General features: G+C 47.1%; 1 protein-coding gene across 2 annotated transcripts in view; it reads left to right on the top strand.

Annotated features, from left to right (window-relative positions):
* The window catches only part of rftn1a (raftlin, lipid raft linker 1a), a 58,600-nt gene that overhangs the window by 27,590 nt on the left and 7,417 nt on the right, over nt 1-23,593 (top strand). For both annotated transcript variants that reach the window (XM_021572569.3, XM_090209095.1), the window contains exons 3-9: nt 7,409-7,592; nt 10,845-10,950; nt 21,134-22,118; nt 22,292-22,495; nt 22,939-23,048; nt 23,145-23,248; nt 23,485-23,560. In XM_021572569.3, coding sequence (XP_021428244.3) covers nt 7,409-7,592; nt 10,845-10,950; nt 21,134-22,118; nt 22,292-22,495; nt 22,939-23,048; nt 23,145-23,248; nt 23,485-23,560 — 1,769 coding nt within the window. The remainder of the gene's footprint in view (nt 1-7,408; nt 7,593-10,844; nt 10,951-21,133; nt 22,119-22,291; nt 22,496-22,938; nt 23,049-23,144; nt 23,249-23,484; nt 23,561-23,593) is intronic.

Raw genomic sequence — 23,593 nt, 5'->3', positions numbered from 1 at the left:
TAACACTGGTATCACAGGAGGTTGGTGGCACCTTAATTGGGGAGGATGGGCTCGTGGTAATGGCTGAAGTGGAATAAGTGGAAAGGTATATGGTTTCCATGTGTTTGATGCCATTCCATTTGCTCCGTTCCAGACATTATTATGAGCTGTCCTCCCCATAGAGGCCTCCACTGACTTGTGTGTGTGTGTGTGTGTATGAGAGAACAGGCCAGATGATGATCTGGGGAACAGATTGAGAATGAGATGGCTAACACATCTTTGTGTAGCTCAGTTAATTTATTCAGCCTAGTGTCTCTCCAGGCCCATGCAAATGAGATGGAATGGGAGAGGATGACAAGCATACAGACAGGCTACACACACACACACACCTCAATACACACACACACACACACACCTAATTACACACACACACACACCTCAATATGTACACACACACACCTCAAACATGCACGCGCACACCTAATTACACACACACATCAATAGACACACACACACCTAATTACACACACACAACAATACACATCTCAATACGCACGCACACACACACCTCAAACACGTACAAGTTCCATACACACAGACATACTGTAGTCATATACTGAGACCAGCCACCCGGACAGCTGATTAAACGGAGGAGTATTTCTGTCTGTAATACTGCTCTTATGTGGGGGAAAACAAATTGTTATTGTCTGGGCTTATGTGCACCCCTGACCATGTGAAATCCATAGATTAGGGCCTAATGAATTTATTTCAATTGACTGATTTCCTTAAATGAACCTTAACTCGGTAAAATCATAGAAATTGTTGCATGTTGCGTTTATATATTTGTTCAGAATAAAATGCATCTCATGGTATATTTAAGCAATAAGGCCTGAGGAGGGGGTATATTGGTCATATATATGACCAATATCCCACGGCTAAGGCTGTGTTGCGTTATGCATAAGAACAGCCCTTAGCCGTGGGATATTGGTCATATATATGACCAATATACCCCCTCCTCAGGCCTTATTGCTTAAATATACCATGAGATGCATTTTATTCTGAACAAATATATAAACGCAACATGCAACAATTTCTATGATTTTACCGATTACCGATTTTACCGATAAGAACAGCCCTTAGCCGTGGTATATTGGCCATATACCCCATATATACCCCGAGGTGCCTTATTGCTGCTATAAACTGGTTACCAACGTAATTAGAGCAGTAAAAATACATTTTTTGTCATACCCGTGGTATACGGTCTGATATGCCATGGCTGTCTCTATTGTGTTCTAATTGGCTCCTCTCTCTCTCCATTGTGTTCTAATTGGCTCTTCTCTCTCTCTGTTGTGTTCTAATTAGCTCTTCTCTCTTCATTGTGTCCTGATGGCTCCTCTCTCTCTCCATTGTGTTCTAATTGGCTCCTCTCTCTCTCCATTGTGTTCTAATTGGCTCTTCTCTCTCTATCTGTTGTGTTCTAATTAGCTCTTCTCTCTCTCCATTGTGTCCTGATGGCTCCTCTCTCTCTCCATTGTGTCCTGATGGCTCCTCTCTCTCCATTGTGTCCTGATGGCTCCACACTCTCTCCATTGTGTCCTGATGGCTCCTCTCGCTCTCCATTGTGTCCTGATGGCTCCTCTCTCTCCATTGTGTCCTGATGGCTCCACACTCTCTCCATTGTGTCCTGATGGCTCCTCTCGCTCTCCATTGTGTCCTGATGGCTCATCTCTCTCCATTGTGTCCTGGTGGCTCCACACTCTCTCCATTGTGTCCTGATGGCTCCTCTCTCTCCATTGTGTCCTGATGGCTCCTCTCTCTCCATTGTGTCCTGATGGCTCCACACTCTCTCCATTGTGTCCTGATGGCTCCTCTCGCTCTCCATTGTGTCCTGATGGCTCCTCTCTCTCTCCATTGTGTTCTAATTGGCTCTTCTCTCTCTATCTGTTGTGTTCTAATTAGCTCTTCTCTCTCTCCATTGTGTCCTGATGGCTCCTCTCTCTCTCCATTGTGTCCTGATGGCTCCTCTCTCTCCATTGTGTCCTGATGGCTCCACACTCTCTCCATTGTGTCCTGATGGCTCCTCTCGCTCTCCATTGTGTCCTGATGGCTCCTCTCTCTCCATTGTGTCCTGATGGCTCCACACTCTCTCCATTGTGTCCTGATGGCTCCTCTCGCTCTCCATTGTGTCCTGATGGCTCCTCTCTCACTCCATTGTGTTCTGATGGCTCCACACTCTCTCCATTGTGTCCTGATGGCTCCACTCTCTCCATTGTGTTCTGATGGCTCCTCTCTCTCTCCATTGTGTCCTGATGGCTCCTCTCTCACTCCATTGTGTCCACTCTCTCTCCATTGTGTTCTGATGGCTCCTCTCTCACTCCATTGTGTTCTGATGGCTCCTCTCTCACTCCATTGTGTCCTGATGGCTCCTCTCTCTCTCTCTCCATTGTGTCCTGATGGCTCCTCTCTCTCTCCATTGTGTCCTGATGGCTCCACTCTCTCTCCATTGTGTCCTGATGGCTCCTCTCTCTCTCCATTGTGTCCTGATGGCTCCTCTCTCTCCATTGTGTCCTGGTGGCTCCACACTCTCTCCATTGTGTCCTGATGGCTCCTCTCTCTCCATTGTGTCCTGATGGCTCCACACTCTCTCCATTGTGTCCTGATGGCACCTCTCTCTCTTCATTGTGTCCTGATGGCTCCACTCTCCCCATTGTGTTCTGATGGCTCCACACTCTCTCCATTGTGTTCTGGTGGCTCCTCTCTCTCTCCATTGTGTCCTGATGGCTCCTCTCTCACTCCATTGTGTTCTGATGGCTCCACACTCTCTCCATTGTGTCCTGATGGCTCCACTCTCTCCATTGTGTTCTGATGGCTCCTCTCTCTCTCCATTGTGTCCTGATGGCTCCTCTCTCACTCCATTGTGTCCACTCTCTCTCCATTGTGTTCTGATGGCTCCTCTCTCACTCCATTGTGTTCTGATGGCTCCTCTCTCACTCCATTGTGTCCTGATGGCTCCTCTCTCTCTCTCTCCATTGTGTCCTGATGGCTCCTCTCTCCATTGGGTCCTGATGGCTCCTCTCTCTCTCCATTGTGTCCTGGTGGCTCCACTCTCTCTCCATTGTGTTCTGATGGCTCCTCTCTATCCATTGTGTCCTGATGGCTCCTCTCTCTCTCCATTGTGTTCTGATGGCTCCTCTCTCTCCATTGTGTCCTGCTGGCTCCACTCTCTCTCAATTGTGTCCTGATGGCTCCTCTCTCTTCATTGTGTCCTGATGGCTCCTCTCTCTCCATTGTGTTCTGTAATGGGAGCAACTAGGAGCTGATCCTGGTAGCTATAACCATTAACACTGCAGTCACAGCTCATCCCTGCTATCCCAATGCCAGAGGAGAGAAAGACTGCTCGCACACACACTCACAGGAAAACGCAAGAACACACACACTCTGCACTGTGGGAGAGTTATTGTACATATCCTCTGGAAGAACGAAACACGTGTAGTTTGGTTGTGTGTGTGTGAACTAAACAAAAGCCAGACAGTGTTAAGCTGTGGTTTGAGGCTATGAGTTCCGGTTTAATCAGCAGCATATTTAGCTGCTATGTTACTATTCAATTCAAACTATAATATCTAAATAATGCTCTCTCTCTCTGCCCCCCCCCCCCCATTCCCACTCCTCTCTCTCTCTCTCTGCCCCCCTGTTCACACACCCCCCTCTCTCTCTGTCCCCCCCATTCAGACTCCTCTCTCTCTCCCTCTCTTTCCCTCTCTCTGCCCCCCCCCATTCCCACTCCTCTCTCTCTCTCTCTCTGCCCCCCTGTTCACACACCCCCCTCTCTCTCTGTCCCCCCCATTCAGACTCCTCTCTCTCTCCCTCCCTCTGCCCACCCCCGTTCCCACACCCCTCTCTCTCTCTGCCCCCCCGTTCCCACTCCTCTCTCTCTCTCTCCCTCCCTCTCTCTGCCCCCCGTTCCCATTCATCTCTCTCTCCCTCTCTCTTTCCCTCTCTCTCTCTCTCCCTCTCTCTCTCTCTGCCCCCCGTTCCCATTCCTCTCTCTCTCCCTCTCTATTTTCCCTCTCTCTCTCTCTCTCCCCCTCTCTCTCCCTCTCTCTCTCTCTGCCCCCGTTCCCATTCCTCTCTCTCTCCCTCTCTCTCTCTCTCCCTCTCCCTCTCTCTCTCTCTCTGCCCCCGTTCCCATTCCTCTCTCTCTCCCTCTCTCTTTCCCTCTCTCTCTCTCCCTCTCTCTCTCTCTGCCTCCCGTTCCCATTCCTCTCTCTCTCTCTCTCCCTCTCTCTCTCTCCCTCTCTCTCTCTCTCTCGCTCTGCCCCGCCATTCCCACTCCTCTCTCTCTTTTCTCACTCTCCCACTCTCTTTCCCTCTGTATCTCTCTCTCTTTCCTACATCAAATAAAATAAAATGTATTTATATAGCCCTTCGTACATCAGCTGATATCTCAAAGTGCTGTACAGAAACCCAGCCTAAAACCCCAAACAGCAAGCAATGCAGGTGTAGAAGCACGGTGGCTAGGAAAAACTCCCTAGAAAGGCCAAAACCTAGGACGAAACCTAGAGAGGAACCAGGCTATGTGGGGTGGCCAGTCCTCTTCTGGCTGTTCCGGGTGGAGATTATAACAGAACATGGCCAAGATGTTCAAATGTTCATAAATGACCAGCATGGTCAAATAATAATAATCATAGGCAGAACAGTTGAAACTGGAGCAGCAGCACGGCCAGGTGGACTGGGGACAGCGAGGAGTCATCATGTCAGGTAGTCCTGAGGCATGGTCCTAGGGCTCAGGTCCTCCGAGAGAGAGAAAGAAAGAGAGAAAGAGAGAATTAGAGAGAGCATACTTAAATTCACACAGGACACCGGAAAGGACAGGAGAAGTACTCCAGATATAACAAAGTGACCCTAGCCCCCCGACACATGAACTACTGCAGCATAAATACTGGAGGCTGAGACAGGAGGGGTCAGGAGACACTGTGGCCCCATCCGATGACACCCCCAGACAGGGCCAAACAGCCACCACACCACTAGAGGGATATCTTCAACCACCAACTTACCATCCTGAGACAAGGCTGAGTATAGCCCACAAAGGTCTCCGACACGGCACAACCCAAGGGGGGGGGGGGGGGGGGGGGCGCCAACCCAGACAGGAAGTTCACATCAGTGACTCAACCCACTCAAGTGACGCACCCCTCCTAGGGATGGTATGAAAGAGCCCTAGTAAGCCAGTGACTCAGCCCCTGTAATAGGGTTAGAGGCAGAGAATCCCAGTGGAAAGAGGGGAACCGGCCAGGCAGAGACAGCAAGGTCGGTTCGTTGCTCCAGAGCCTTTCCGTTCACCTTCACACTCCTGGGCCAGACTACACTCAATCATATGACCCACTGAAGAGATGAGTCTTCAGTAAATACTTAGGTTGAGACCGAGTTTCCGTCTCTCACATGGGTAGGCAGATCATTCCATAAAAATGGAGCTCTATAGGAGAAAGCCCTGCCTCCAGCTGTTTGCTTAGAAATTCTAGGGACAATTAGGAGGCCTGCGTCTTGTGACCGTAGCGTACGTGTAGGTATGTACGGCAGGACCAAATCAGAGAGATAGGTAGGAGCAAGCCCATGTAATGCTTTGTAGGTTAGCAGTAAAACCTTGAAATCAGCCCTTGCCTTGACAGGAAGCCAGTGTAGGGAGGCTAGCACTGGAGTAATATGATCCAATTTTTGGGTTCTAGTCAGGATTCTAGCAGCCGTATTTAGCACTAACTGAAGTTTATTTAGTGCTTTATCCGGGTAGCCGGAAAGTAGAGCATTGCAGTAGTCTAACCTAGAAGTGACAAAAGCATGGATACATTTTTCTGCATCATTTTTGGACAGAAAGTTTCTGATTTTTGCAATGTTACGTAGATGGAAAAAAGCTGTCCTTGAGACAGTCTTGATATGTTCTTCAAAAGAGAGATCAGGGTCCAGAGTAACGCCGAGGTCCTTCATAGTTTTATTTGAGACGACTGTACAACCATTAAGATTAATTGTCAGATTCAACAGAAAATCTCTTTGTTTCTTGGCACCTAGAACAAGCATCTTTGTTTTGTCCGAGTTTAAAAGTAGAAGGTTTGCAGCCATCCACTTCCTTATGTCTGAACACATGCTTCTAGCGAGGGCAATTTTGGGGCTTCACCATGTTTCATTGAAATGTACAGCTGTGTGTCATCTGCATAGCAGTGAAAGTTAACATTATGTTTTCGAATGACATCCCCAAGAGGTAAAATATATAGTGAAAACAATAGTGGTCCTAAAACGGAACCTTGAGGAACACCGAAATACAGATCTTGTGATTTATTTCTTGCTCGCGCACTTGTCCTCCCGAAACCATAACCCTCTTTAACCCTAACCCTCTCTAACCATAACCCTCTCTAACCCTAACCCTCTCTAACCATAACTATCTTTAACCATAATCCTAACCCTTTCTAACTGTAACTCTCTCTAACCGTAACCCTCTCTAACCGTAACCCTACACCCTCTCTCCCTACACCCTCTTTCCATACACCCTCTCCCCCAACCCCAACCCTCTCTAACCGTAACCATCACTCTCGCTCCCCCTAACCCTCTCTCCACCTAACCCTCTCTAACCATAACCCTCTCTAACCATAACATTAACCCTCTCTAACCATAACCCTTTCTAACCGTAACCCTCTCTAATCAAATCCCTCTCTAACCATAACCTTACACCCTCTCTCCCTATATACTACTTTGCTTTCTCAATCACATTCCCCTTATTTTCTTCCTCTGTCTTTGTGTGTCTCTACCACTCACACCCACCCACCCACCCACCAACTCACCCTCCTCCACACCCACCCACCCACCCACACACACACACACACACACACACACACACACACACACACACACCCATACACAACCACACATACCCACCCACCCACCAACTCACCCTCCTCCACACACACACACACACACACACACACACACACACACAACCACACACGCACACACCCCACACCCACCCATACACAACCATACCTACCCCCCCCCCACACACACACAACCACACACACCTCCACACATACCCACCCACCCACCCACCAACTCACCTCCTCCACACACACACACACACACACCCCACAACCATACCTACCCCCCCACACACACCCCACAACCATACCTACCCCCCCACACACACACAACCACACACACCTCCACACATACACAACCCCCCCCCCCCCCCCCCCCCCCCCCCACAGTCACACATACACTCCCCACACAGACACACAACCACACACACACCCCCACAACCACACACACAACCACACATACCCCCCCCCACACACACACACACACAACCACACATACCCCCCACACACACAACCACACATACCCTCCCACACACTTACTCACTCTCTCACACACGTTCTCTTTCTCTCTACAGAGGTGTCTGTGTCCTCAGTACTGTGTCTGTCGTCAGTGAGAGAGTTACCAGTCCAGGTGAGGGAGCTGTATGGTCAGGGCTTCGTCCTGGTGGCTGTCCATCCCTTTGTCCACCCTTGTGGCCCCAGGCCTGCACGCATCCAACGCCAGCTACACAGAGCTGTCCTCATCAGAGAGACACACAGGTATGGAAACACACACACACACACACACACACACACACACACACAGGTACGGAAACATATATACACACACACACTAATTTCCTGCAACCAACGCCTGCTACACAGAACACAGAGACACATAGTTAGGGAATGCCTTCAATTCTCACCTGCAGGAGCATCATCTGAGTTATATTTTCACCTGCAGGAGCCTCATCTGAGTTCTATTCTCACCTGCAGGAGCCTCATCTGAGTTCTATTCTCACCTGCAGGAGCCTCATCTGAGTTCCATTATCACCTACAGGAGCCTCATCTGTATTCTATTATCACCTGCAGGAGCCTCATCTGAATTCTATTATCACCTGCAGGAGCCTCATCTGAGTTCTATTCTCACCTGCAGGAGCCTCATCTGAGTTCTATTCTCACCTGCAGGAGCCTCATCTGAGTTCTATTCTCACCTGCAGGAGCCTCATCTGAATTCTATTCTCACCTGCAGGAGCCTCATCTGAGTTCTATTCTCACCTGCAGGAGCCTCATCTGAGTTCTATTCTCACCTGCAGGAGCCTCATCTGAATTCTATTCTCACCTGCAGGAGCCTCATCTGAATTCTATTCTCACCTGCAGGAGCCTCATCTGTATTCTATTCTCACCTGCAGGAGCCTCATCTGAATTCTATTCTCACCTGCAGGAGCCTCATCTGAATTCTATTCTCACCTGCAGGAGCCTCATCTGTATTCTATTCTCACCTGCAGGAGCCTCATCTGAATTCTATTCTCACCTGCAGGAGCCTCATCTGAATTCTATTCTCACCTGCAGGAGCCTCATCTGAATTCTATTCTCACCTGCAGGAGCCTCATCTGAATTCTATTCTCACCTGCAGGAGCCTCATCTGAATTCTATTCTCACCTGCAGGAGCCTCATCTGAATTCTATTCTCACCTGCAGGAGCCTCATCTGAATTCTATTCTCACCTGCAGGAGCCTCATCTGAATTCTATTCTCACCTGCAGGAGCCTCATCTGAATTCTATTCTCACCTGCAGGAGCCTCATCTGAATTCTATTCTCACCTGCAGGAGCCTCATCTGTATTCTATTCTCACCTGCAGGAGCCTCATCTGAATTCTATTCTCACCTGCAGGAGCCTCATCTGAATTCTATTCTCACCTGCAGGAGCCTCATCTGAATTCTATTATCACCTGCAGGAGCCTCATCTGAATTCTATTCTCACCTGCAGGAGCCTCATCTGAGTTCTATTCTCACCTGCAGGAGCCTCATCTGAATTCTATTCTCACCTGCAGGAGCCTCATCTGAATTCTATTCTCACCTGCAGGAGCCTCATCTGAATTCTATTCTCACCTGCAGGAGCCTCATCTGAATTCTATTCTCACCTGCAGGAGCCTCATCTGAATTCTATTCTCACCTGCAGGAGCCTCATCTGAATTCTATTCTCACCTGCAGGAGCCTCATCTGAATTCTATTCTCACCTGCAGGAGCCTCATCTGAATTCTATTCTCACCTGCAGGAGCCTCATCTGAATTCTATTCTCACCTGCAGGAGCCTCATCTGAATTATATTCTCACCTGCAGGAGCCTCATCTGAATTCTATTCTCACCTGCAGGAGCCTCATCTGTATTCTATTCTCACCTGCAGGAGCCTCATCTGAATTCTATTCTCACCTGCAGGAGCCTCATCTGAATTCTATTCTCACCTGCAGGAGCCTCATCTGAATTCTATTATCACCTGCAGGAGCCTCATCTGAATTCTATTCTCACCTGCAGGAGCCTCATCTGAGTTCTATTCTCACCTGCAGGAGCCTCATCTGAATTCTATTATCACCTGCAGGAGCCTCATCTGAATTCTATTCTCACCTGCAGGAGCCTCATCTGAGTTCTATTCTCACCTACAGGAGCCTCATCTAAATTCTATTCTCACCTGCAGGAGCCTCATCTGAATTCTATTCTCCCCCACAGAATGTGTGAAATCTGAGCAGAATCCTATTTTCACACTGAGGATTCTCGGCAGAGATCTATTCTCACCCGTGTAATTCTTGAAGCATACTGTATGTGTATATAGGGAACTGTATACAGCGTGTGGCAGGCCCATGTGGCAGGCCCATGCTTATAGACATGCTCACACTTAGAAATGTAAACTGTTTTTCTCTCACACTTCCACACATACTGTATATGCTTACACAAATAGACACACACACACACAATCTTTCCCTCATACTCACATGTGTGTGGGAGTGCGTACACACACACACACACAGTTGGGTGATCCTGCCAATTGGCACTTGTCACCGTGGCGACAACTGATTGCATCATCAGCACCCGCCGGAGGGGAACAATGTGCTAGGATAGGGGAACCATGAGGCCTTCTGTTCTCCTTTTATCTCTCCATCACTTCATCTCTCTCCAACCCTCTATCCTCCACTCTCTCCTCCTTTTATCTCTCCATCACTTCATCTCTCTCCAACCCTCTATCCTCCACTCTCTCCTCCTTTTATCTCTCCATCACTTCATCTCTCTCCTCTCTCCAACCCTCTATCCTCCACTCTCTCCTACTTTTATCTCTCCATCACTTCATCTCTCTCCAACCCACTATCCTCCACTCTCTCCTCCTTTTATCTCTCCATCACTTCATCTCTCTCCAACCCTCTATCCTCCACTCTCTCCTCCTTTTATCTCTCCATCACTTCATCTCTCTCCAACCCTCTATCCTCCACTCTCTCCTCCTTTTATCTCTCCATCACTTCATCTCTCTCCAACCCTCTATCCTCCACTCTCTCCATCACTTCATCTCTCTCCAACCCTCTATCCTCCACTCTCTCCATCACTTCATCTCTCTCCAACCCTCTATCCTCCACTCTCTCCATCACTTCATCTCTCTCCAACCCTCTATCCTCCACTCTCTCCTCCTTTTATCTCTCCATCACTTCATCTCTCTCCTCCCTCCATTATCACCATTCTCCTTTCTTCCATTCTCTAAAGCACAATAGATTACTAAGATCCAGAATGCAAACATGTTTATCTATAGTTTTATTCAGGCCTTCATCAGTCCTTTCTACATGTTCATGTCTTTCTCCACATTCATGTCTTTCTTTGAGAAGAAAGTAACGCTGTGTCCTAAATGGCTATTCCCTACATAGTGCACTCATTTTGACCATAGCCATATGGGCCCCTATGAGCCCTGCAAAAGTAGTGCACTATATACGGAATAGGGTACATAAATGTCCGCTGATGTCTTCCTTCAACCCTCTTTCATTTCTCTCTGTCCAGTTCAGAGAACGAGCTGAAGTGGGCGGGGCTTCGCCTGGAGACAGACGTGTGTGTGGCGGGTCAACAGGCCCCTGACCCAGAAGTCATCCAGAACTACGTGAAGAAGGTCAGCCCTGCCCATTAGTCCTAATGCACAGATCTAGGATCAGCTTACTACCTACACTCAGCTCCACTCTGGGAGAAGTTACCCATAGGCACAGATCTAGGAACAGCTTACTATTTACACTCAGCTCCACTCTGGGAGAAGTTACCCATAGACACAGATCTAGGATCAGCTTACTACCTACACTCAGCTCCACTCTGGGAGAAGTTACCCATAGACACAGATCTAGGATCAGCTTACTACCTACACTCAGCTCCACTCTGGGAGAAGTTACCCATAGGCACAGATCTAGGAACAGCTTACTATTTACACTCAGCTCCACTCTGGGAGAAGTAACCCATAGACACAGATCTAGGATCAACAAATTCCCCCATAAATTTTAATTGTAGCCCTTTACTTTCGGGTTGAAAATGGCAGATTTGGGCACTAATAAGAGTCGGCGTCTGAGTCAGAAATGCTGTAAATTAAGAGGACTCTATGTATTTTGAAATATGATATGTTGATGTCATACAAGCAAGCCAAACACCTGTGAGTCACATCACATCTCCAAATCATAAAACTCATGCCATATGCAGGGTCAAGGTTTCTGATCACTATGTTTGATGTACAGTTACCAGATGACATGTGGTCATACCCTGGGATGTTCTGAACACAATGAGCTTGAGTTTATTTCACTTAAATGCACTCATGACTCCTTTTTATGCGCACCAAAATTACGATCTGTTTCTCTGAATTGCCTTGTGAAAGCCTAACACTGTAAGGTTGTATTTTATAACTTAGCTAGCAATAGAACACACTTTCTAATCATGCCCACTTGACACAGATTGCGATTTTTAATGGACAGTTTTTGGATTGCTTAAACAACAGTAATTGTGTGATGCAGGGTTGTGTTCCATCTGAAACAACTAAAAGTGTGCTTGCTCTATTCCCTCAATGGCACGGCTAGGAGAGCTCCAAAAAGCACCTTCAACTTGAAAACTCTTCTTTGATTCATAAAAGTGCATTGAAATTGCTTCACAACTGTGCACACTTTCTCACTCAAACCATTTTTATGTCTTAGGTTGCACCTACCCCACGTTTTCCAGGAATAGTCTTATCATGTTACTGAATGTATCCAGAATATTTTCAGATTTCGTTGTCAACATATGCAGTGAACAGTACAGTAAATGTAAAATGCACCTAAAATCAACAGTTAAATGCTTGAATTCAGTCTTGGGGAACTGTTGAAATAAAATGTTATTTGTCACATGCGCAGAATACAACAGGTATTACAGACCTTACCGTGAAATGCTTACTTCCAAGCCCACAAACAACAATGCGGTTAAGAAATAGAGTTAAGAAAATATTTCTTAAATAAAATAAAACATTTGTTTAAAGTAACACAATAAAATACCGTTACCGAGTCAATGTGTAGGGGTTCAGGTTAGTTGAGGTCATTTCTACATGTAGGTATGGGTAAAGTGACTATACATAGATAATAAACAATGAGTAGTAGCAGTGTAAAAACTGATTCATTGTTCAGCAGCCAGTCTCAACGTCAACAGTAAAGAGGCGACTCCAGGATGCTGGCCTTCTAGGCAAAGTTCTGTCCAGTGTCTGTGTTCTTTTTCCCATCTTAATATTTTATTTTTATTGGCCAGTCTGAGATATGGCTTTTTCTTTTAAACTCTGCCTAGAAGGCCAGCATCCTGGAGTCACCTCTTCACTGTTGATGTTGAGACTGGTGTTCTGCGGGTACTATTTAATGAAGCTGCCAGTTGAGGACTTGTAAGGCATCTGCTTCTCAGACACTCTAATGTACTTGTCCTCTTGCTCAGTTGTGCACCGGGGCCTCCCACTCCTCTTCCTATTCTGGTTAGAGCCAGTTTGAGCTGTTCTGTGAATGGAGTAGTACACAGCGTTGTACAAGATCTTCAGTTTGTTGGCAATTTCTCACATGGAATAGCCTTCATTTCTCAGAACAAGAATAGACTGACGAGTTTCCGAAGAAAGGTCTTTGTTTCTGGCCATTTAGAGACGGTAATTGAACCCACAAATGCTGATGCTCCAGATACTCAACTAGTCTAAAGAAGGCCAGTTTTATTGCTTCTTTAATCAGCACAACAGTTTTCAGCTGTGCTAACATAATTACAAAAGAGTTTTCTAATGATCAATTAGCCTTTTAAAATGATAAACTTGGATTAGCTAACACAACGTGCCATTGGGACACAGGAGTGATGGTTCCTGATATCGGGCTTCTGTATGCCTATGTAGATATTCTGTCAGCGATTGGGTGCAGAGTGAAAGCGGAGTCAGGCGCAGGACACAGGTATAGAGTAATCCAACTGAGTTTTACTCAAAGAATAAAGCAAAATTCTAAATAGGAACATACAACACATACAACACAGCTCTAACACAAACACAACCACTAACGACATGAACAATCACGGACAGAACAGAAATGTATGTCAGATGGTTAAATAGGGAATGTAATGAGGGAATGTAAAACAGGTGTGTGTGTAATCAGACAAAACAAAACAAAACAGAAAAATGCATCGGTAGTGACTAGAAAGCTGGTGACGTCGACCACCGAACACCACCTGAACAAGGAGAAGGGCCGACTTCGGCGGAAGTCGTGACAGTACCCCCCCTTGACGCGCGGCTCCAGCAGCGTGCCGACACGCTAGGATGTCATCCACCGGTACCCAGCATCTCTCCTCCGGGCCGTACCCCTCCCACTCCACCAGGTACTGAAGGCCCCTCGCCCGACGCCTTGAGTCAATGATGACTCGTACGGTATACGCCGGGACCCCCTCGATGTCCAGAGGGGGCGGAGGAACCTCCCGCACCTCAGACTGCTGGAGTGGACCAGCCACCACCGGCCTGAGGAGAGACACATGGAACGAGGGTTCAATGTGATAATCAGGGGGAGTTGTAACCTATAACACACCTCGTTCAGTCTCCTCAGGACTTTAAATGGCCCCACAAACTGCGGACCCAGCTTCTGGCAGGGCAGGTGAAGGGGCAGGTTTCGGGTCGAGAGCCAGACCCGATCCCCCGGTGTATGGCCTCACTGCGGTAGCGGTCAGCACTCACCTTTTGCCTCCTGATGGCCCGTTGTAGCCGCACATGGGCAGCGTTCCATGTCTCCTCTGAGTGCCGAAACCATTCATCCACCGCAGGAGCCTCGATCTGGCTCTGATGCCATGGTGCCAGGACCGGCTGATAACCCAGCACACATTGAAATGGTGATCGGTTGGTAGAGGAGTGGTGGAGGGAGTTTTGGGCCATCTCCACCCAGGGGATATAAACCGCCCACTCCCTCGGCCGGTCCTAGCAAAAGGACCGCAGAAACCTATCCACATCCTGGTTGACTCTTTCCACCTGCCCGTTACTCTCGAGGTGAAAACCTGAGGTAAGGCTGACCGAGACCCCCAGGCGTTCCATAAACGCCCTCCATACTCTAGACGTGAATTTGGGACCCCGATCAGAAACTATATCCTCAGGCACCCCGTAGTGCCGGAATACGTGGGTGAAAAGGGCCTCCGCAGTCTGTAGAGCCGTAGGGAGACTGGGCAAAGGAAGAAGGCGACAGGACTTAGAAAATCGATCCACAACGACCAGAATTGTGGTGTTACCCCGCGACGGGGGAAGATCCGTCACGAAATCCACCGATAGGTGTGACCATGGTCGTTGTGGAACGGGAAGGGGTTGTAATTTACCTCTGGGCAGGTGTCTAGGTGCCTTGCACTGTGCGCATACCGAACAGGAGGAAACATACACCCTCACGTCCTTAGCTAAAGTGGGCCACCAGTACTTCCCAGCAAGGCAGCGCACCGTCCGACCGATGCCAGGATGACCAGAGGAGGGCGACGTGTGAGCCCAACAGATCAAACGATCGCGGACATCAAACGGAACGTACAGACGCCCAGCTGGACACCCAGGGGGAGTGAGCTCTGCACGCGACGCCCGCTCGATGTCCGCGTCCACCTCCCATACCACCGGTGCCACCAGGCGAGAAGCTGGAATTATGGGAGTGGGATCCGAGGACCGCTCCTCTGTATCATACAGCCGGGACAGTGCATCTACCTTCACGTTCTGGGAACCTGATCTGAAAGAAAGGGTGAAAACAAAACGGGTAAAAAACATGGCCCACCTTGCCTGGCGAGGGTTCAGTCTCCTCGCTGCTCGAACGTACTCCAGATTGAGAAAAGGGTGTCTAGCCCCCTCAAGCCAATGTCTCCACGCTTTCTGAGCCATGACAACAGCTAACAACTCCCGGTCCCCCACATCATAGTTTCGCTCCGCGGGGCTGAGCTTCTTCGAAAAGAATGCACAGGGGCGGAGCTTTAGTGGCGTACCCGAGCGCTGAGACAGCACAGCCCCTATCCCTGCCTCGGACGCGTCCACCTCAACTATGAACGCTAAGGAGGGATCAGGATGAGCCAGCACGGGAGCCGAGGTAAACAGAGCCTTCAGGTGACCAAAATCCCTGTCCGCCCCTGCTGTCCACTGCAGTCGCACCGGTCCCCCCTTCAGCAGTGAGGTAATGGGAGCCGCTACTTGACCAAAACCCTGGATAAATCTAAGGTAGTAGTTGGCAAACCCTAAAAACCGCTGCACCTCCTTTACCGTGGTTGGAGTCGGCCAATTACTCACTGCTGAAATGCGGTCACTCTCCATCTCCACCCCTGAGGCTAAAAAGCGGTACCCTAAGAAGGAGATGGACTGTTGGAAGAACAGACATCTCTCAGCCTTGACGTACAGGTCATGTTCCAACAGTCTACCAAGCACCCTGGGTACCAGGGACACATGCTTGGCGCGTGTAGCGGAGTATATCAGAATGTAGTCGATATACACCACTACACCCTGCCCGTGCAGGTCCCTGAAAATCTAATCTACAAAGAATTGGAAGACTGATGGAGCATTCATTAACCCGTACGGCATGACGAGGTACTCATAATGCCCAGAAGTGGTGCTAAATGCTGTCTTCCACTCATCTCCCCCCCGGATACGTGCAACAGTATAACTTTAGACCGTCCCCTCGCCCATACCCGGGCGCGAACCAGGGACCCTCTGCACACATCAACAACAGTCACCCTCGAAGCATCGTTACCCATCGCTCCACAAAAGCCGCGGCCCTTGCAGAGCAAGGGGAACAACTACTTCAAGGTCTCAGAGCAAGTGACGTCACCGATTGAAACGCTACTTAGCGCGCACCGCTAACTAAGCCGTTTCACATCCGTTACATACGCACTAGGTTGTAAGCGCTCCTGAGGTCCAATTTTGTGAAGAAGCGCGCCCCGTGTAATGACTCGGTCATACTGGCTATAGGCGGTAGCGGGTAACTTTATTTTACCATGATCTTATTCAAACCTCGATAATCAATACACGGGCGCAAACCTCCATCCTTTTTCTTCACAAAAAAGAAACTCGAGGAGACGGGTGAGATGGAAGGTTGAATGTATCCCTGTCCCAGAGATTCAGTGACATATGTTTCCATAGCCACCGTCTCCTCCTGTGACAGAGGATACAAATGACTCAACGATGGGCCTGGAGAAATTCAAATTCATAGACTGAGCTATGGGTTCAAAGACTGACCAATCCAAGATATCAAAATTATAGTTTAAAGCATGTTTTGAGGCGCTACAGTGTTTATTTACATTTGCATTGTTTGCAAACAATGGAGTAAAACAAGCTAACAATATGGGTTCTGATGGGTTACGACAGTTGAACTAAAGTCATTAGGCGTTAATAAGTTACATTCTTCAAGAATCAATAGGTATATATCTTTAATTTATAAGTAAAAAATGTATGTAGCAACTGCAGATTCTCCCTTTAAAGGGACATTACACTCTAAAATGCATCCCTTATTTGAACCTTAATATTTGACTGAAAAATTCTAGTGGCAAGCTCATCCTAATTTCCTTGGATGCCTCCTTACTGGAAGAAGAGGAAGCCACTATGACTATTGAGATGCCCCCGTAATGTCACTATCAGCTGTAACATCATTTAACAATCACAAACTCCCTCTTAGGCACTTATAGTTGTGAATTCATCTCAGTCTACAGCGACTATGAGTCACTGTAGAATGAGATGAATTCACTACTATAAGTGAACAGGCCTTATTGAGGAGATTTGCATGTGAACAGGCGGAGCATAAAAGGGAGCGGTGATTGGATTGAAATGCACAGGGCTCAGTATAATGTGATATGGTCAGGCAGCGTGACATGAATAGGCAATCAGATAGCAGCCTGGCTGCTAGGGAATCACTGAAAAGAACCACGGACAGGACGCAATAGAAGAGTAGGGGACATTGATGGGTCTTCTCATACTGCAGGGTTTGGCACTTACTTCCTTCCTTCTTATGACACACACACACACTTGTACTCTTGCGTACATGGACACACTAAACATGAGTAAGTACATGTCAAGGAGGTATAATAAGCCTTTGGGTGGGATTGAGTAATAATCCCCACCACCCACATACACGTGACACACACACACACACACACACACACATTTTGTATTTCTACTCACATCTTGACACACTCAAGAGTTGGGCAGTGTCTGTTCACTGTCCATCATCTTCATCTGCCTCCCCCAACAAAAATGTGTGTGTGTGTGTGTGTTGATTGTCATTGAAGGAGGGATGGTAATGGGGAAAGATGTCTCGTTATTATTGGTGGTAGTTAGCATTCGGTGTTCTCTCTAACGAGCCCCTCTCAAACGGTCAGCATTAATATCAACTGACAGTTAACCAGAGGAGCTCTGTGGGAGGGAGAGGGAGAATGACACACACACACACGGTAATGACAAACGCACATACAGACCGTGGATAATGAGGTTCCTTTGTCATTAGAATACTTGGTCTTTAGGGATGATTAGGCTGTTTGCAGGATGGTTTGCAGAATGTCTGTAGTGTGTAAATGAGGCTGTGGGTGTAACCCCAAGTAAGCGTAATGGCTACTGATTGAATATGATTTGTATCTACAGTGCCTTGCGAAAGTATTCGGCCCCCTTGAACTTTGCAACCTTTTGCCACATTTCAGGCTTCAAACATAAAGATATAAAACTGTATTTTTTTGTGAAGAATCAACAACAAGTGGGACACAATCATGAAGTGGAACGACATTTATTGGATATTTCAAACTTTTTTAACAAATCAAAAACTGAAAAATTGGGCGTGCAAAATTATTCAGCCCCTTTACTTTCAGTGCAGCAAACTCTCTCCAGAAGTTCAGTGAGGATCTCTGAATGATCCAATGTTGACCTAAATGACTAATGATGATAAATACAATCCACCTGTGTGTAATCAAGTCTCCGTATAAATGCACCTGCACTGTGATAGTCTCAGAGGTCCGTTAAAAGCGCAGAGAGCATCATGAAGAACAAGGAACACACCAGGCAGGTCCGAGATACTGTTGTGAAGAAGTTTAAAGCCGGATTTGGATACAAAAAGATTTCCCAAGCTTTAAACATCCCAAGGAGCACTGTGCAAGCGATAATATTGAAATGGAAGGAGTATCAGACCACTGCAAATCTACCAAGACCTGGCCGTCCCTCTAAACTTTCAGCTCATACAAGGAGAAGACTGATCAGAGATGCAGCCAAGAGGCCCATGATCACTCTGAATGAACTGCAGAGATCTACAGCTGAGGTGGGAGACTCTGTCCATAGGACAACAATCAGTCGTATATTGCACAAATCTGGCCTTTATGGAAGAGTGGCAAGAAGAAAGACATTTCTTAAAGATATCCATAAAAAGTGTCGTTTAAAGTTTGCCACAAGCCACCTGGGAGACACACCAAACATGTGGAAGAAGGTGCTCTGGTCAGATGAAACCAAAATTGAACTTTTTGGCAACAATGCAAAATGTTATGTTTGGCGTAAAAGCAACACAGCTGAACACACCATCCCCACTGTCAAACATGGTGGTGGCAGCATCATGGTTTGGGCCTGCTTTTCTTCAGCAGGGACAGGGAAGATGGTTAAAATTGATGGGAAGATGGATGGAGCCAAATACAGGACCATTCTGGAAGAAAACCTGATGGAGTCTGCAAAAGACCTGAGACTGGGACGGAGATTTGTCTTCCAACAAGACAATGATCCAAAACATAAAGCAAAATCTACAATGGAATGGTTCAAAAATAAACATATCCAGGTGTTAGAATGGCCAAGTCAATGTCCAGACCTGAATCCAATCGAGAATCTGTGGAAAGAACTGAAAACTGCTGTTCACAAATGGTCTCCATCCAACCTCACTGAGCTCGAGCTGTTTTGCAAGGAGGAATGGGAAAAAAATTCAGTCTCTCGATGTGCAAAACTGATAGAGACATACCCCAAGCGACTTACAGCTGTAATCGCAGCAAAAGGTGGCGCTACAAAGTATTAACTTAAGGGGGCTGAATAATTTTGCACGCCCAATTTTTCAGTTTTTGATTTGTTAAAAAAGTTTGAAATATCCAATAAATGTCGTTCCACTTCATGATTGTGTCCCACTTGTTGTTGATTCTTCACAAAAAAATACAGTTTTATATCTTTATGTTTGAAGCCTGAAATGTGGCAAAAGGTCACAAAGTTAAAGGAGGCCGAATACTTTCGCAAGGCACTGTATATATGTATCGGGCATGAGTGTGTGTGTGTCCGTGTCCGTCCGTGTCTGTGTGCTTGAGTGCACAGTACCAGTACACATATGGAATTATGTAGTAACCAAAAAAAGTGTTAAACAAATCAAAATATATTTTAGATTCTTCAAAGTAGCCATCCTTTGCCTTGATGACAGTTTTGCACACTCTTGGCATTCTCTCAAGCATCTTCATTAGGAATGCTTTTCCAACAGTCTTGAAGGAGTTCCCACATATGCTGAGCACTTGTTGGCTACTTTTCCTTCACTCTGCAGTCCAACTCATCCCAAACCACCTCAATTGGGTTGAGGTCGGGTGATTGTGGAGGCCAGGTCATCTGACGCAGCACTCCATCACTCTCCTTCTTGGTCAAATTGCCCTTACACAGCCTGCAGATGTGTTTTGGGTCATTGTCCTGTTGAAAAACAAATGATAGTCCCACTAAGCGCAAACCAGATGGAATGACGTACCGCTGCAGAATGCTGTGGTGACACCAACAGTGTTACCAGCAAAGCAACCCCACACCATTACACCTCCTCCATGTTTCACAGTGGGAAACACACATGCAGAGATCATCCGCTCACCTACTCTGCGTCTCACGAAGATATGGATGTTGACTCATCAGACCAGATTTTGACTCATCAGACCAAAGGACAGATTTCCACTGGTCTAATGTCCATTGCTTGTGTTTCTTGGCCCAAGCAAGTCTCTTCTTCTTATTGGTGTCCTTTAGTAGTGGTTTCTTTGTAGCAATTCGACCATGAAGGCCTGATTCACACAGTCTCCTCTGAACAGTTGATGTTGAGATGTGTCTGTTGAACTCTGTGAAGTATTTATTTGGGCTGCAATTTCTGAGGCTGGTAACTCTTATGAATTTATACTCGGCAGCAGAGGTAACTCTGTGTCTTCCTTTTCTGTGGCGGTCCTCATGAGAACCAGTTTCATCATAGCGCTTGATGGTTTTTGCAACTGCACACATTTTCCGATATCTTAATGATGGACTGTCATTTCTCTTTGCTTGTTTGAGCTGTTCTTGCCATAATATGGACTTGGTCTTTTACCAAATCCTCTGTACACCACCCCTACCTTGTCAAACGCATTAAGAAGGAAAGAAATTCCACAAATTAACTTTTAACAAGGCACACCTGTTAATTGAAATGCATTCTACCTCATGAAGCTGGTTGAGAGAATGCCAAGAGTGTGCAAAGCTGTCATCAAGGCAAAGGGTGGCTACTTTGAAGAATCTCAAATATAAAATATATTTGGATTTGTTTAACACTTTGTTTTTGGTTACTACATGATTCCATATGTGTTGTTTCATAGTTTTGATGTCTTCACTATAATTCTACAATGTAGAAAATAGTAAATATAAAGAAAAACCCTTGGAAGAGTAGTGGTGTCCAAACTTTTGACTGGTACTGTATGTGTCTGCTAAGTGACCACTACTCTGTGTGTGTGTTTGTGTGTGTGTGTGTGTGTGTGTGTGTGTGTGTGTGTGTGTGTGTGTGTGTGTGTGTGTGTGTGTGTGTGTGTGTGTGTGTGTGTGTGTGTGTGTGTGTGTGTGTTTTGTGTTTGACCAGATCCAGGACATGGCGGAGCAGGGTGTGCTGTTTGTGGGCTTCCTGCAGCAGCCTGGCGGGGGACCCTGTTTCCTGGGGCACTTGGACCCTGAGGACCTGTCCTCCCTGCACTCCAGCCCCTCCCCCATACACAGACACCCCACCAGTCCCTCAGAACCCATGATACTGGATCCCAGCCCTACAGACTCTGCAGAACCCCACCAGAACCTCCTAGAACCAGAACACAACCGGAACACAGAAGTGAAAACACCAGAACAGAAGTCGGTTGAACTCAGAACAATTGAGCAGAACCCTACAGATACCAGTCTGGTGGAGCTGGACTTGAGCTCCACAGGACCGCTAGATCTCACACAGGACTCTACTCCAATAGAATCATCAAACAGAGAACACGACCACAGTCCAGGCAAAATAACCTCAATAGAAGACCAACCAAACCGCTGTCCAGATGAACCAGCAGACTCACCAGAGAGACCCAGCCAAAGAGATCCAGCTAATGACCAACAGAACCACAACCACGCCCCAACAGAACTCCCTGGTGACCAGGATCAACTACAGTCTGACAACACAATAGAGACCACATGTATAGAGAGACAACAGAATGAAAGCCAAGCAGACTTCCTCAGGATTCTACTACCCAACTTCAGCCCAACAGAGTTAACACATGGACTTGGTGGTCCAGACGCAGACAGACAGTGCCAGGGAGACAAACAGAGTCTAAGCCCTCAGACACAGAACCACAACCAGAGACCGGAAATAGACCACGGCTCAGACAACCTGGTCCGGTCACCAGAACTAGACAACGGTGACCACGGGTCAGAGTCCGGGGCTGAGAGGGGGTGTAACCGTAGAAACGAGGGCACGGGCGGTGACCAGGGTGAGCATCTGAGGAGCAGCAGAGTTCCGACCCACAACAACAACAATCACATCCGGGTCAAGAGTCCAGACAGAGAAAAGAGGGCTGTAGGGTCTCCACCAGCACAGAGCAGTGAGTGTGAAGTCTACTACTATTGCCACTGGGTCATAGAGGTTATAGAGTTTAAACTGAATATTACTGAATAATATAATATTGATTGATTTCAGATATATGTATAGTATGTATAGTATTTAAAACTAATGCTATGTGTCTCTCTCTCTGTGTGTGTGTGTCTGTGTATGTAGGGGTGCAGCTGTTTGCCCTGTACAACCACACGGGGGAGCTGTCCAGCTCTCTGAGGTTCTACTCCCTCAGGGTTCCGCTGCAGCTGCAGAGAGAGGCAGGGCTAGTGACTGAGGTTGACGCCCACTGGCTGGATCACATGACCCAGCATTTCACCAGCGGAGCTCACCTCATTGACGGCTTCTTTCACCTTGGAGACGACAATGGTATGTTTTGCACAATGGTGATGTGTAATACAGTAGTAGCCTGAGTGTCAGTCTGTTTGTGCTGTCAAACTCCTTGTCACTCATTGTCATGCCAAACAATAGGTTCTAGCTCATTAATGATAACATGTTCATATTTGAAGATTTCAGTGAGGCCAGACTGTTTGGCTTGTCCATTGCAGTTAGGAAGAGCACAAACAGCTCTTTGACAACGCTAGTGCTGTAGTGTTTACCATGGCGAACATACTTACAACTTACAACATACTTACAACTTTTGGAACTTAGGGGAAATGGTAAAGGCCTATTTGGAAAGCTTACCCATGTTCCTTCACCTATGATGCATGGAAGTACATCAAAGCCAAGAACGGATCAACTCTATATTTTCCAAATCTGTGGAAGAGATTCAACTGTAACAGAAGACGTTGTTGAGTTTCTCTCTCTTTCAGACAGCGGGGTCTCCTCCGTGGACAGTGTGTTCATCTTTCAGAGCTCCTCAGAAGAAACCCCACCCACTTCATACGACGCCATCGTGGTGGAGCAGTGGACCATTGTCGATGTGAGTGTGTGCGCGTGCGTGTAAATGTGCGCGTGTGTGTGTGCACCCGAGCGACCATTGTCGACGTGTGTGTGACACTGTTGTTCTCCTCTCCAGGGTGTAGTGGTAAGGACAGACTACATTCCCTTGCTCCAGTCTCTGGCTCCCTATGGATGGAGACTGACGTGTGTGCTGCCTACTCCCATCGTTAAGACCAACAGGTGCTGTCCCAACCCACCAGTCAGGAGCACTAGCCTAGCACAGACTAGTAGTTACAGTATTTCTCTAAACCATACTAAACATTGGAACACTGCACATCATTTGGAACAAAATGACATTTCACATTTTCTTTCACACTATAAGATACAGTATAGGACTCAGGAGTTCTAATATCAAGTTCCAAGATGTGAAGCCAGTAGTGATGTACATTATGTTAATAGCACTGTTCTCTCCTTAGTGATGGCAGTTTGTCCACAAAGCAGATCCTCTTCCTCCAGAGACCTGCCTTGCAACGCAACAGGAAAGACTTCAAGGTTCCTCACTTTTTTTGTTCCTCTACTTCTGTC

This window comes from Oncorhynchus mykiss, chromosome 18 (genome assembly GCF_057628025.1).
Source record: "Oncorhynchus mykiss isolate SJ-2025 chromosome 18, ASM5762802v1, whole genome shotgun sequence".
Taxonomy (NCBI): domain Eukaryota; kingdom Metazoa; phylum Chordata; class Actinopteri; order Salmoniformes; family Salmonidae; genus Oncorhynchus; species Oncorhynchus mykiss.
Note: the sequence above shows the minus strand (reverse complement) of the source record. Positions and strands in the feature narration are given on the sequence as shown.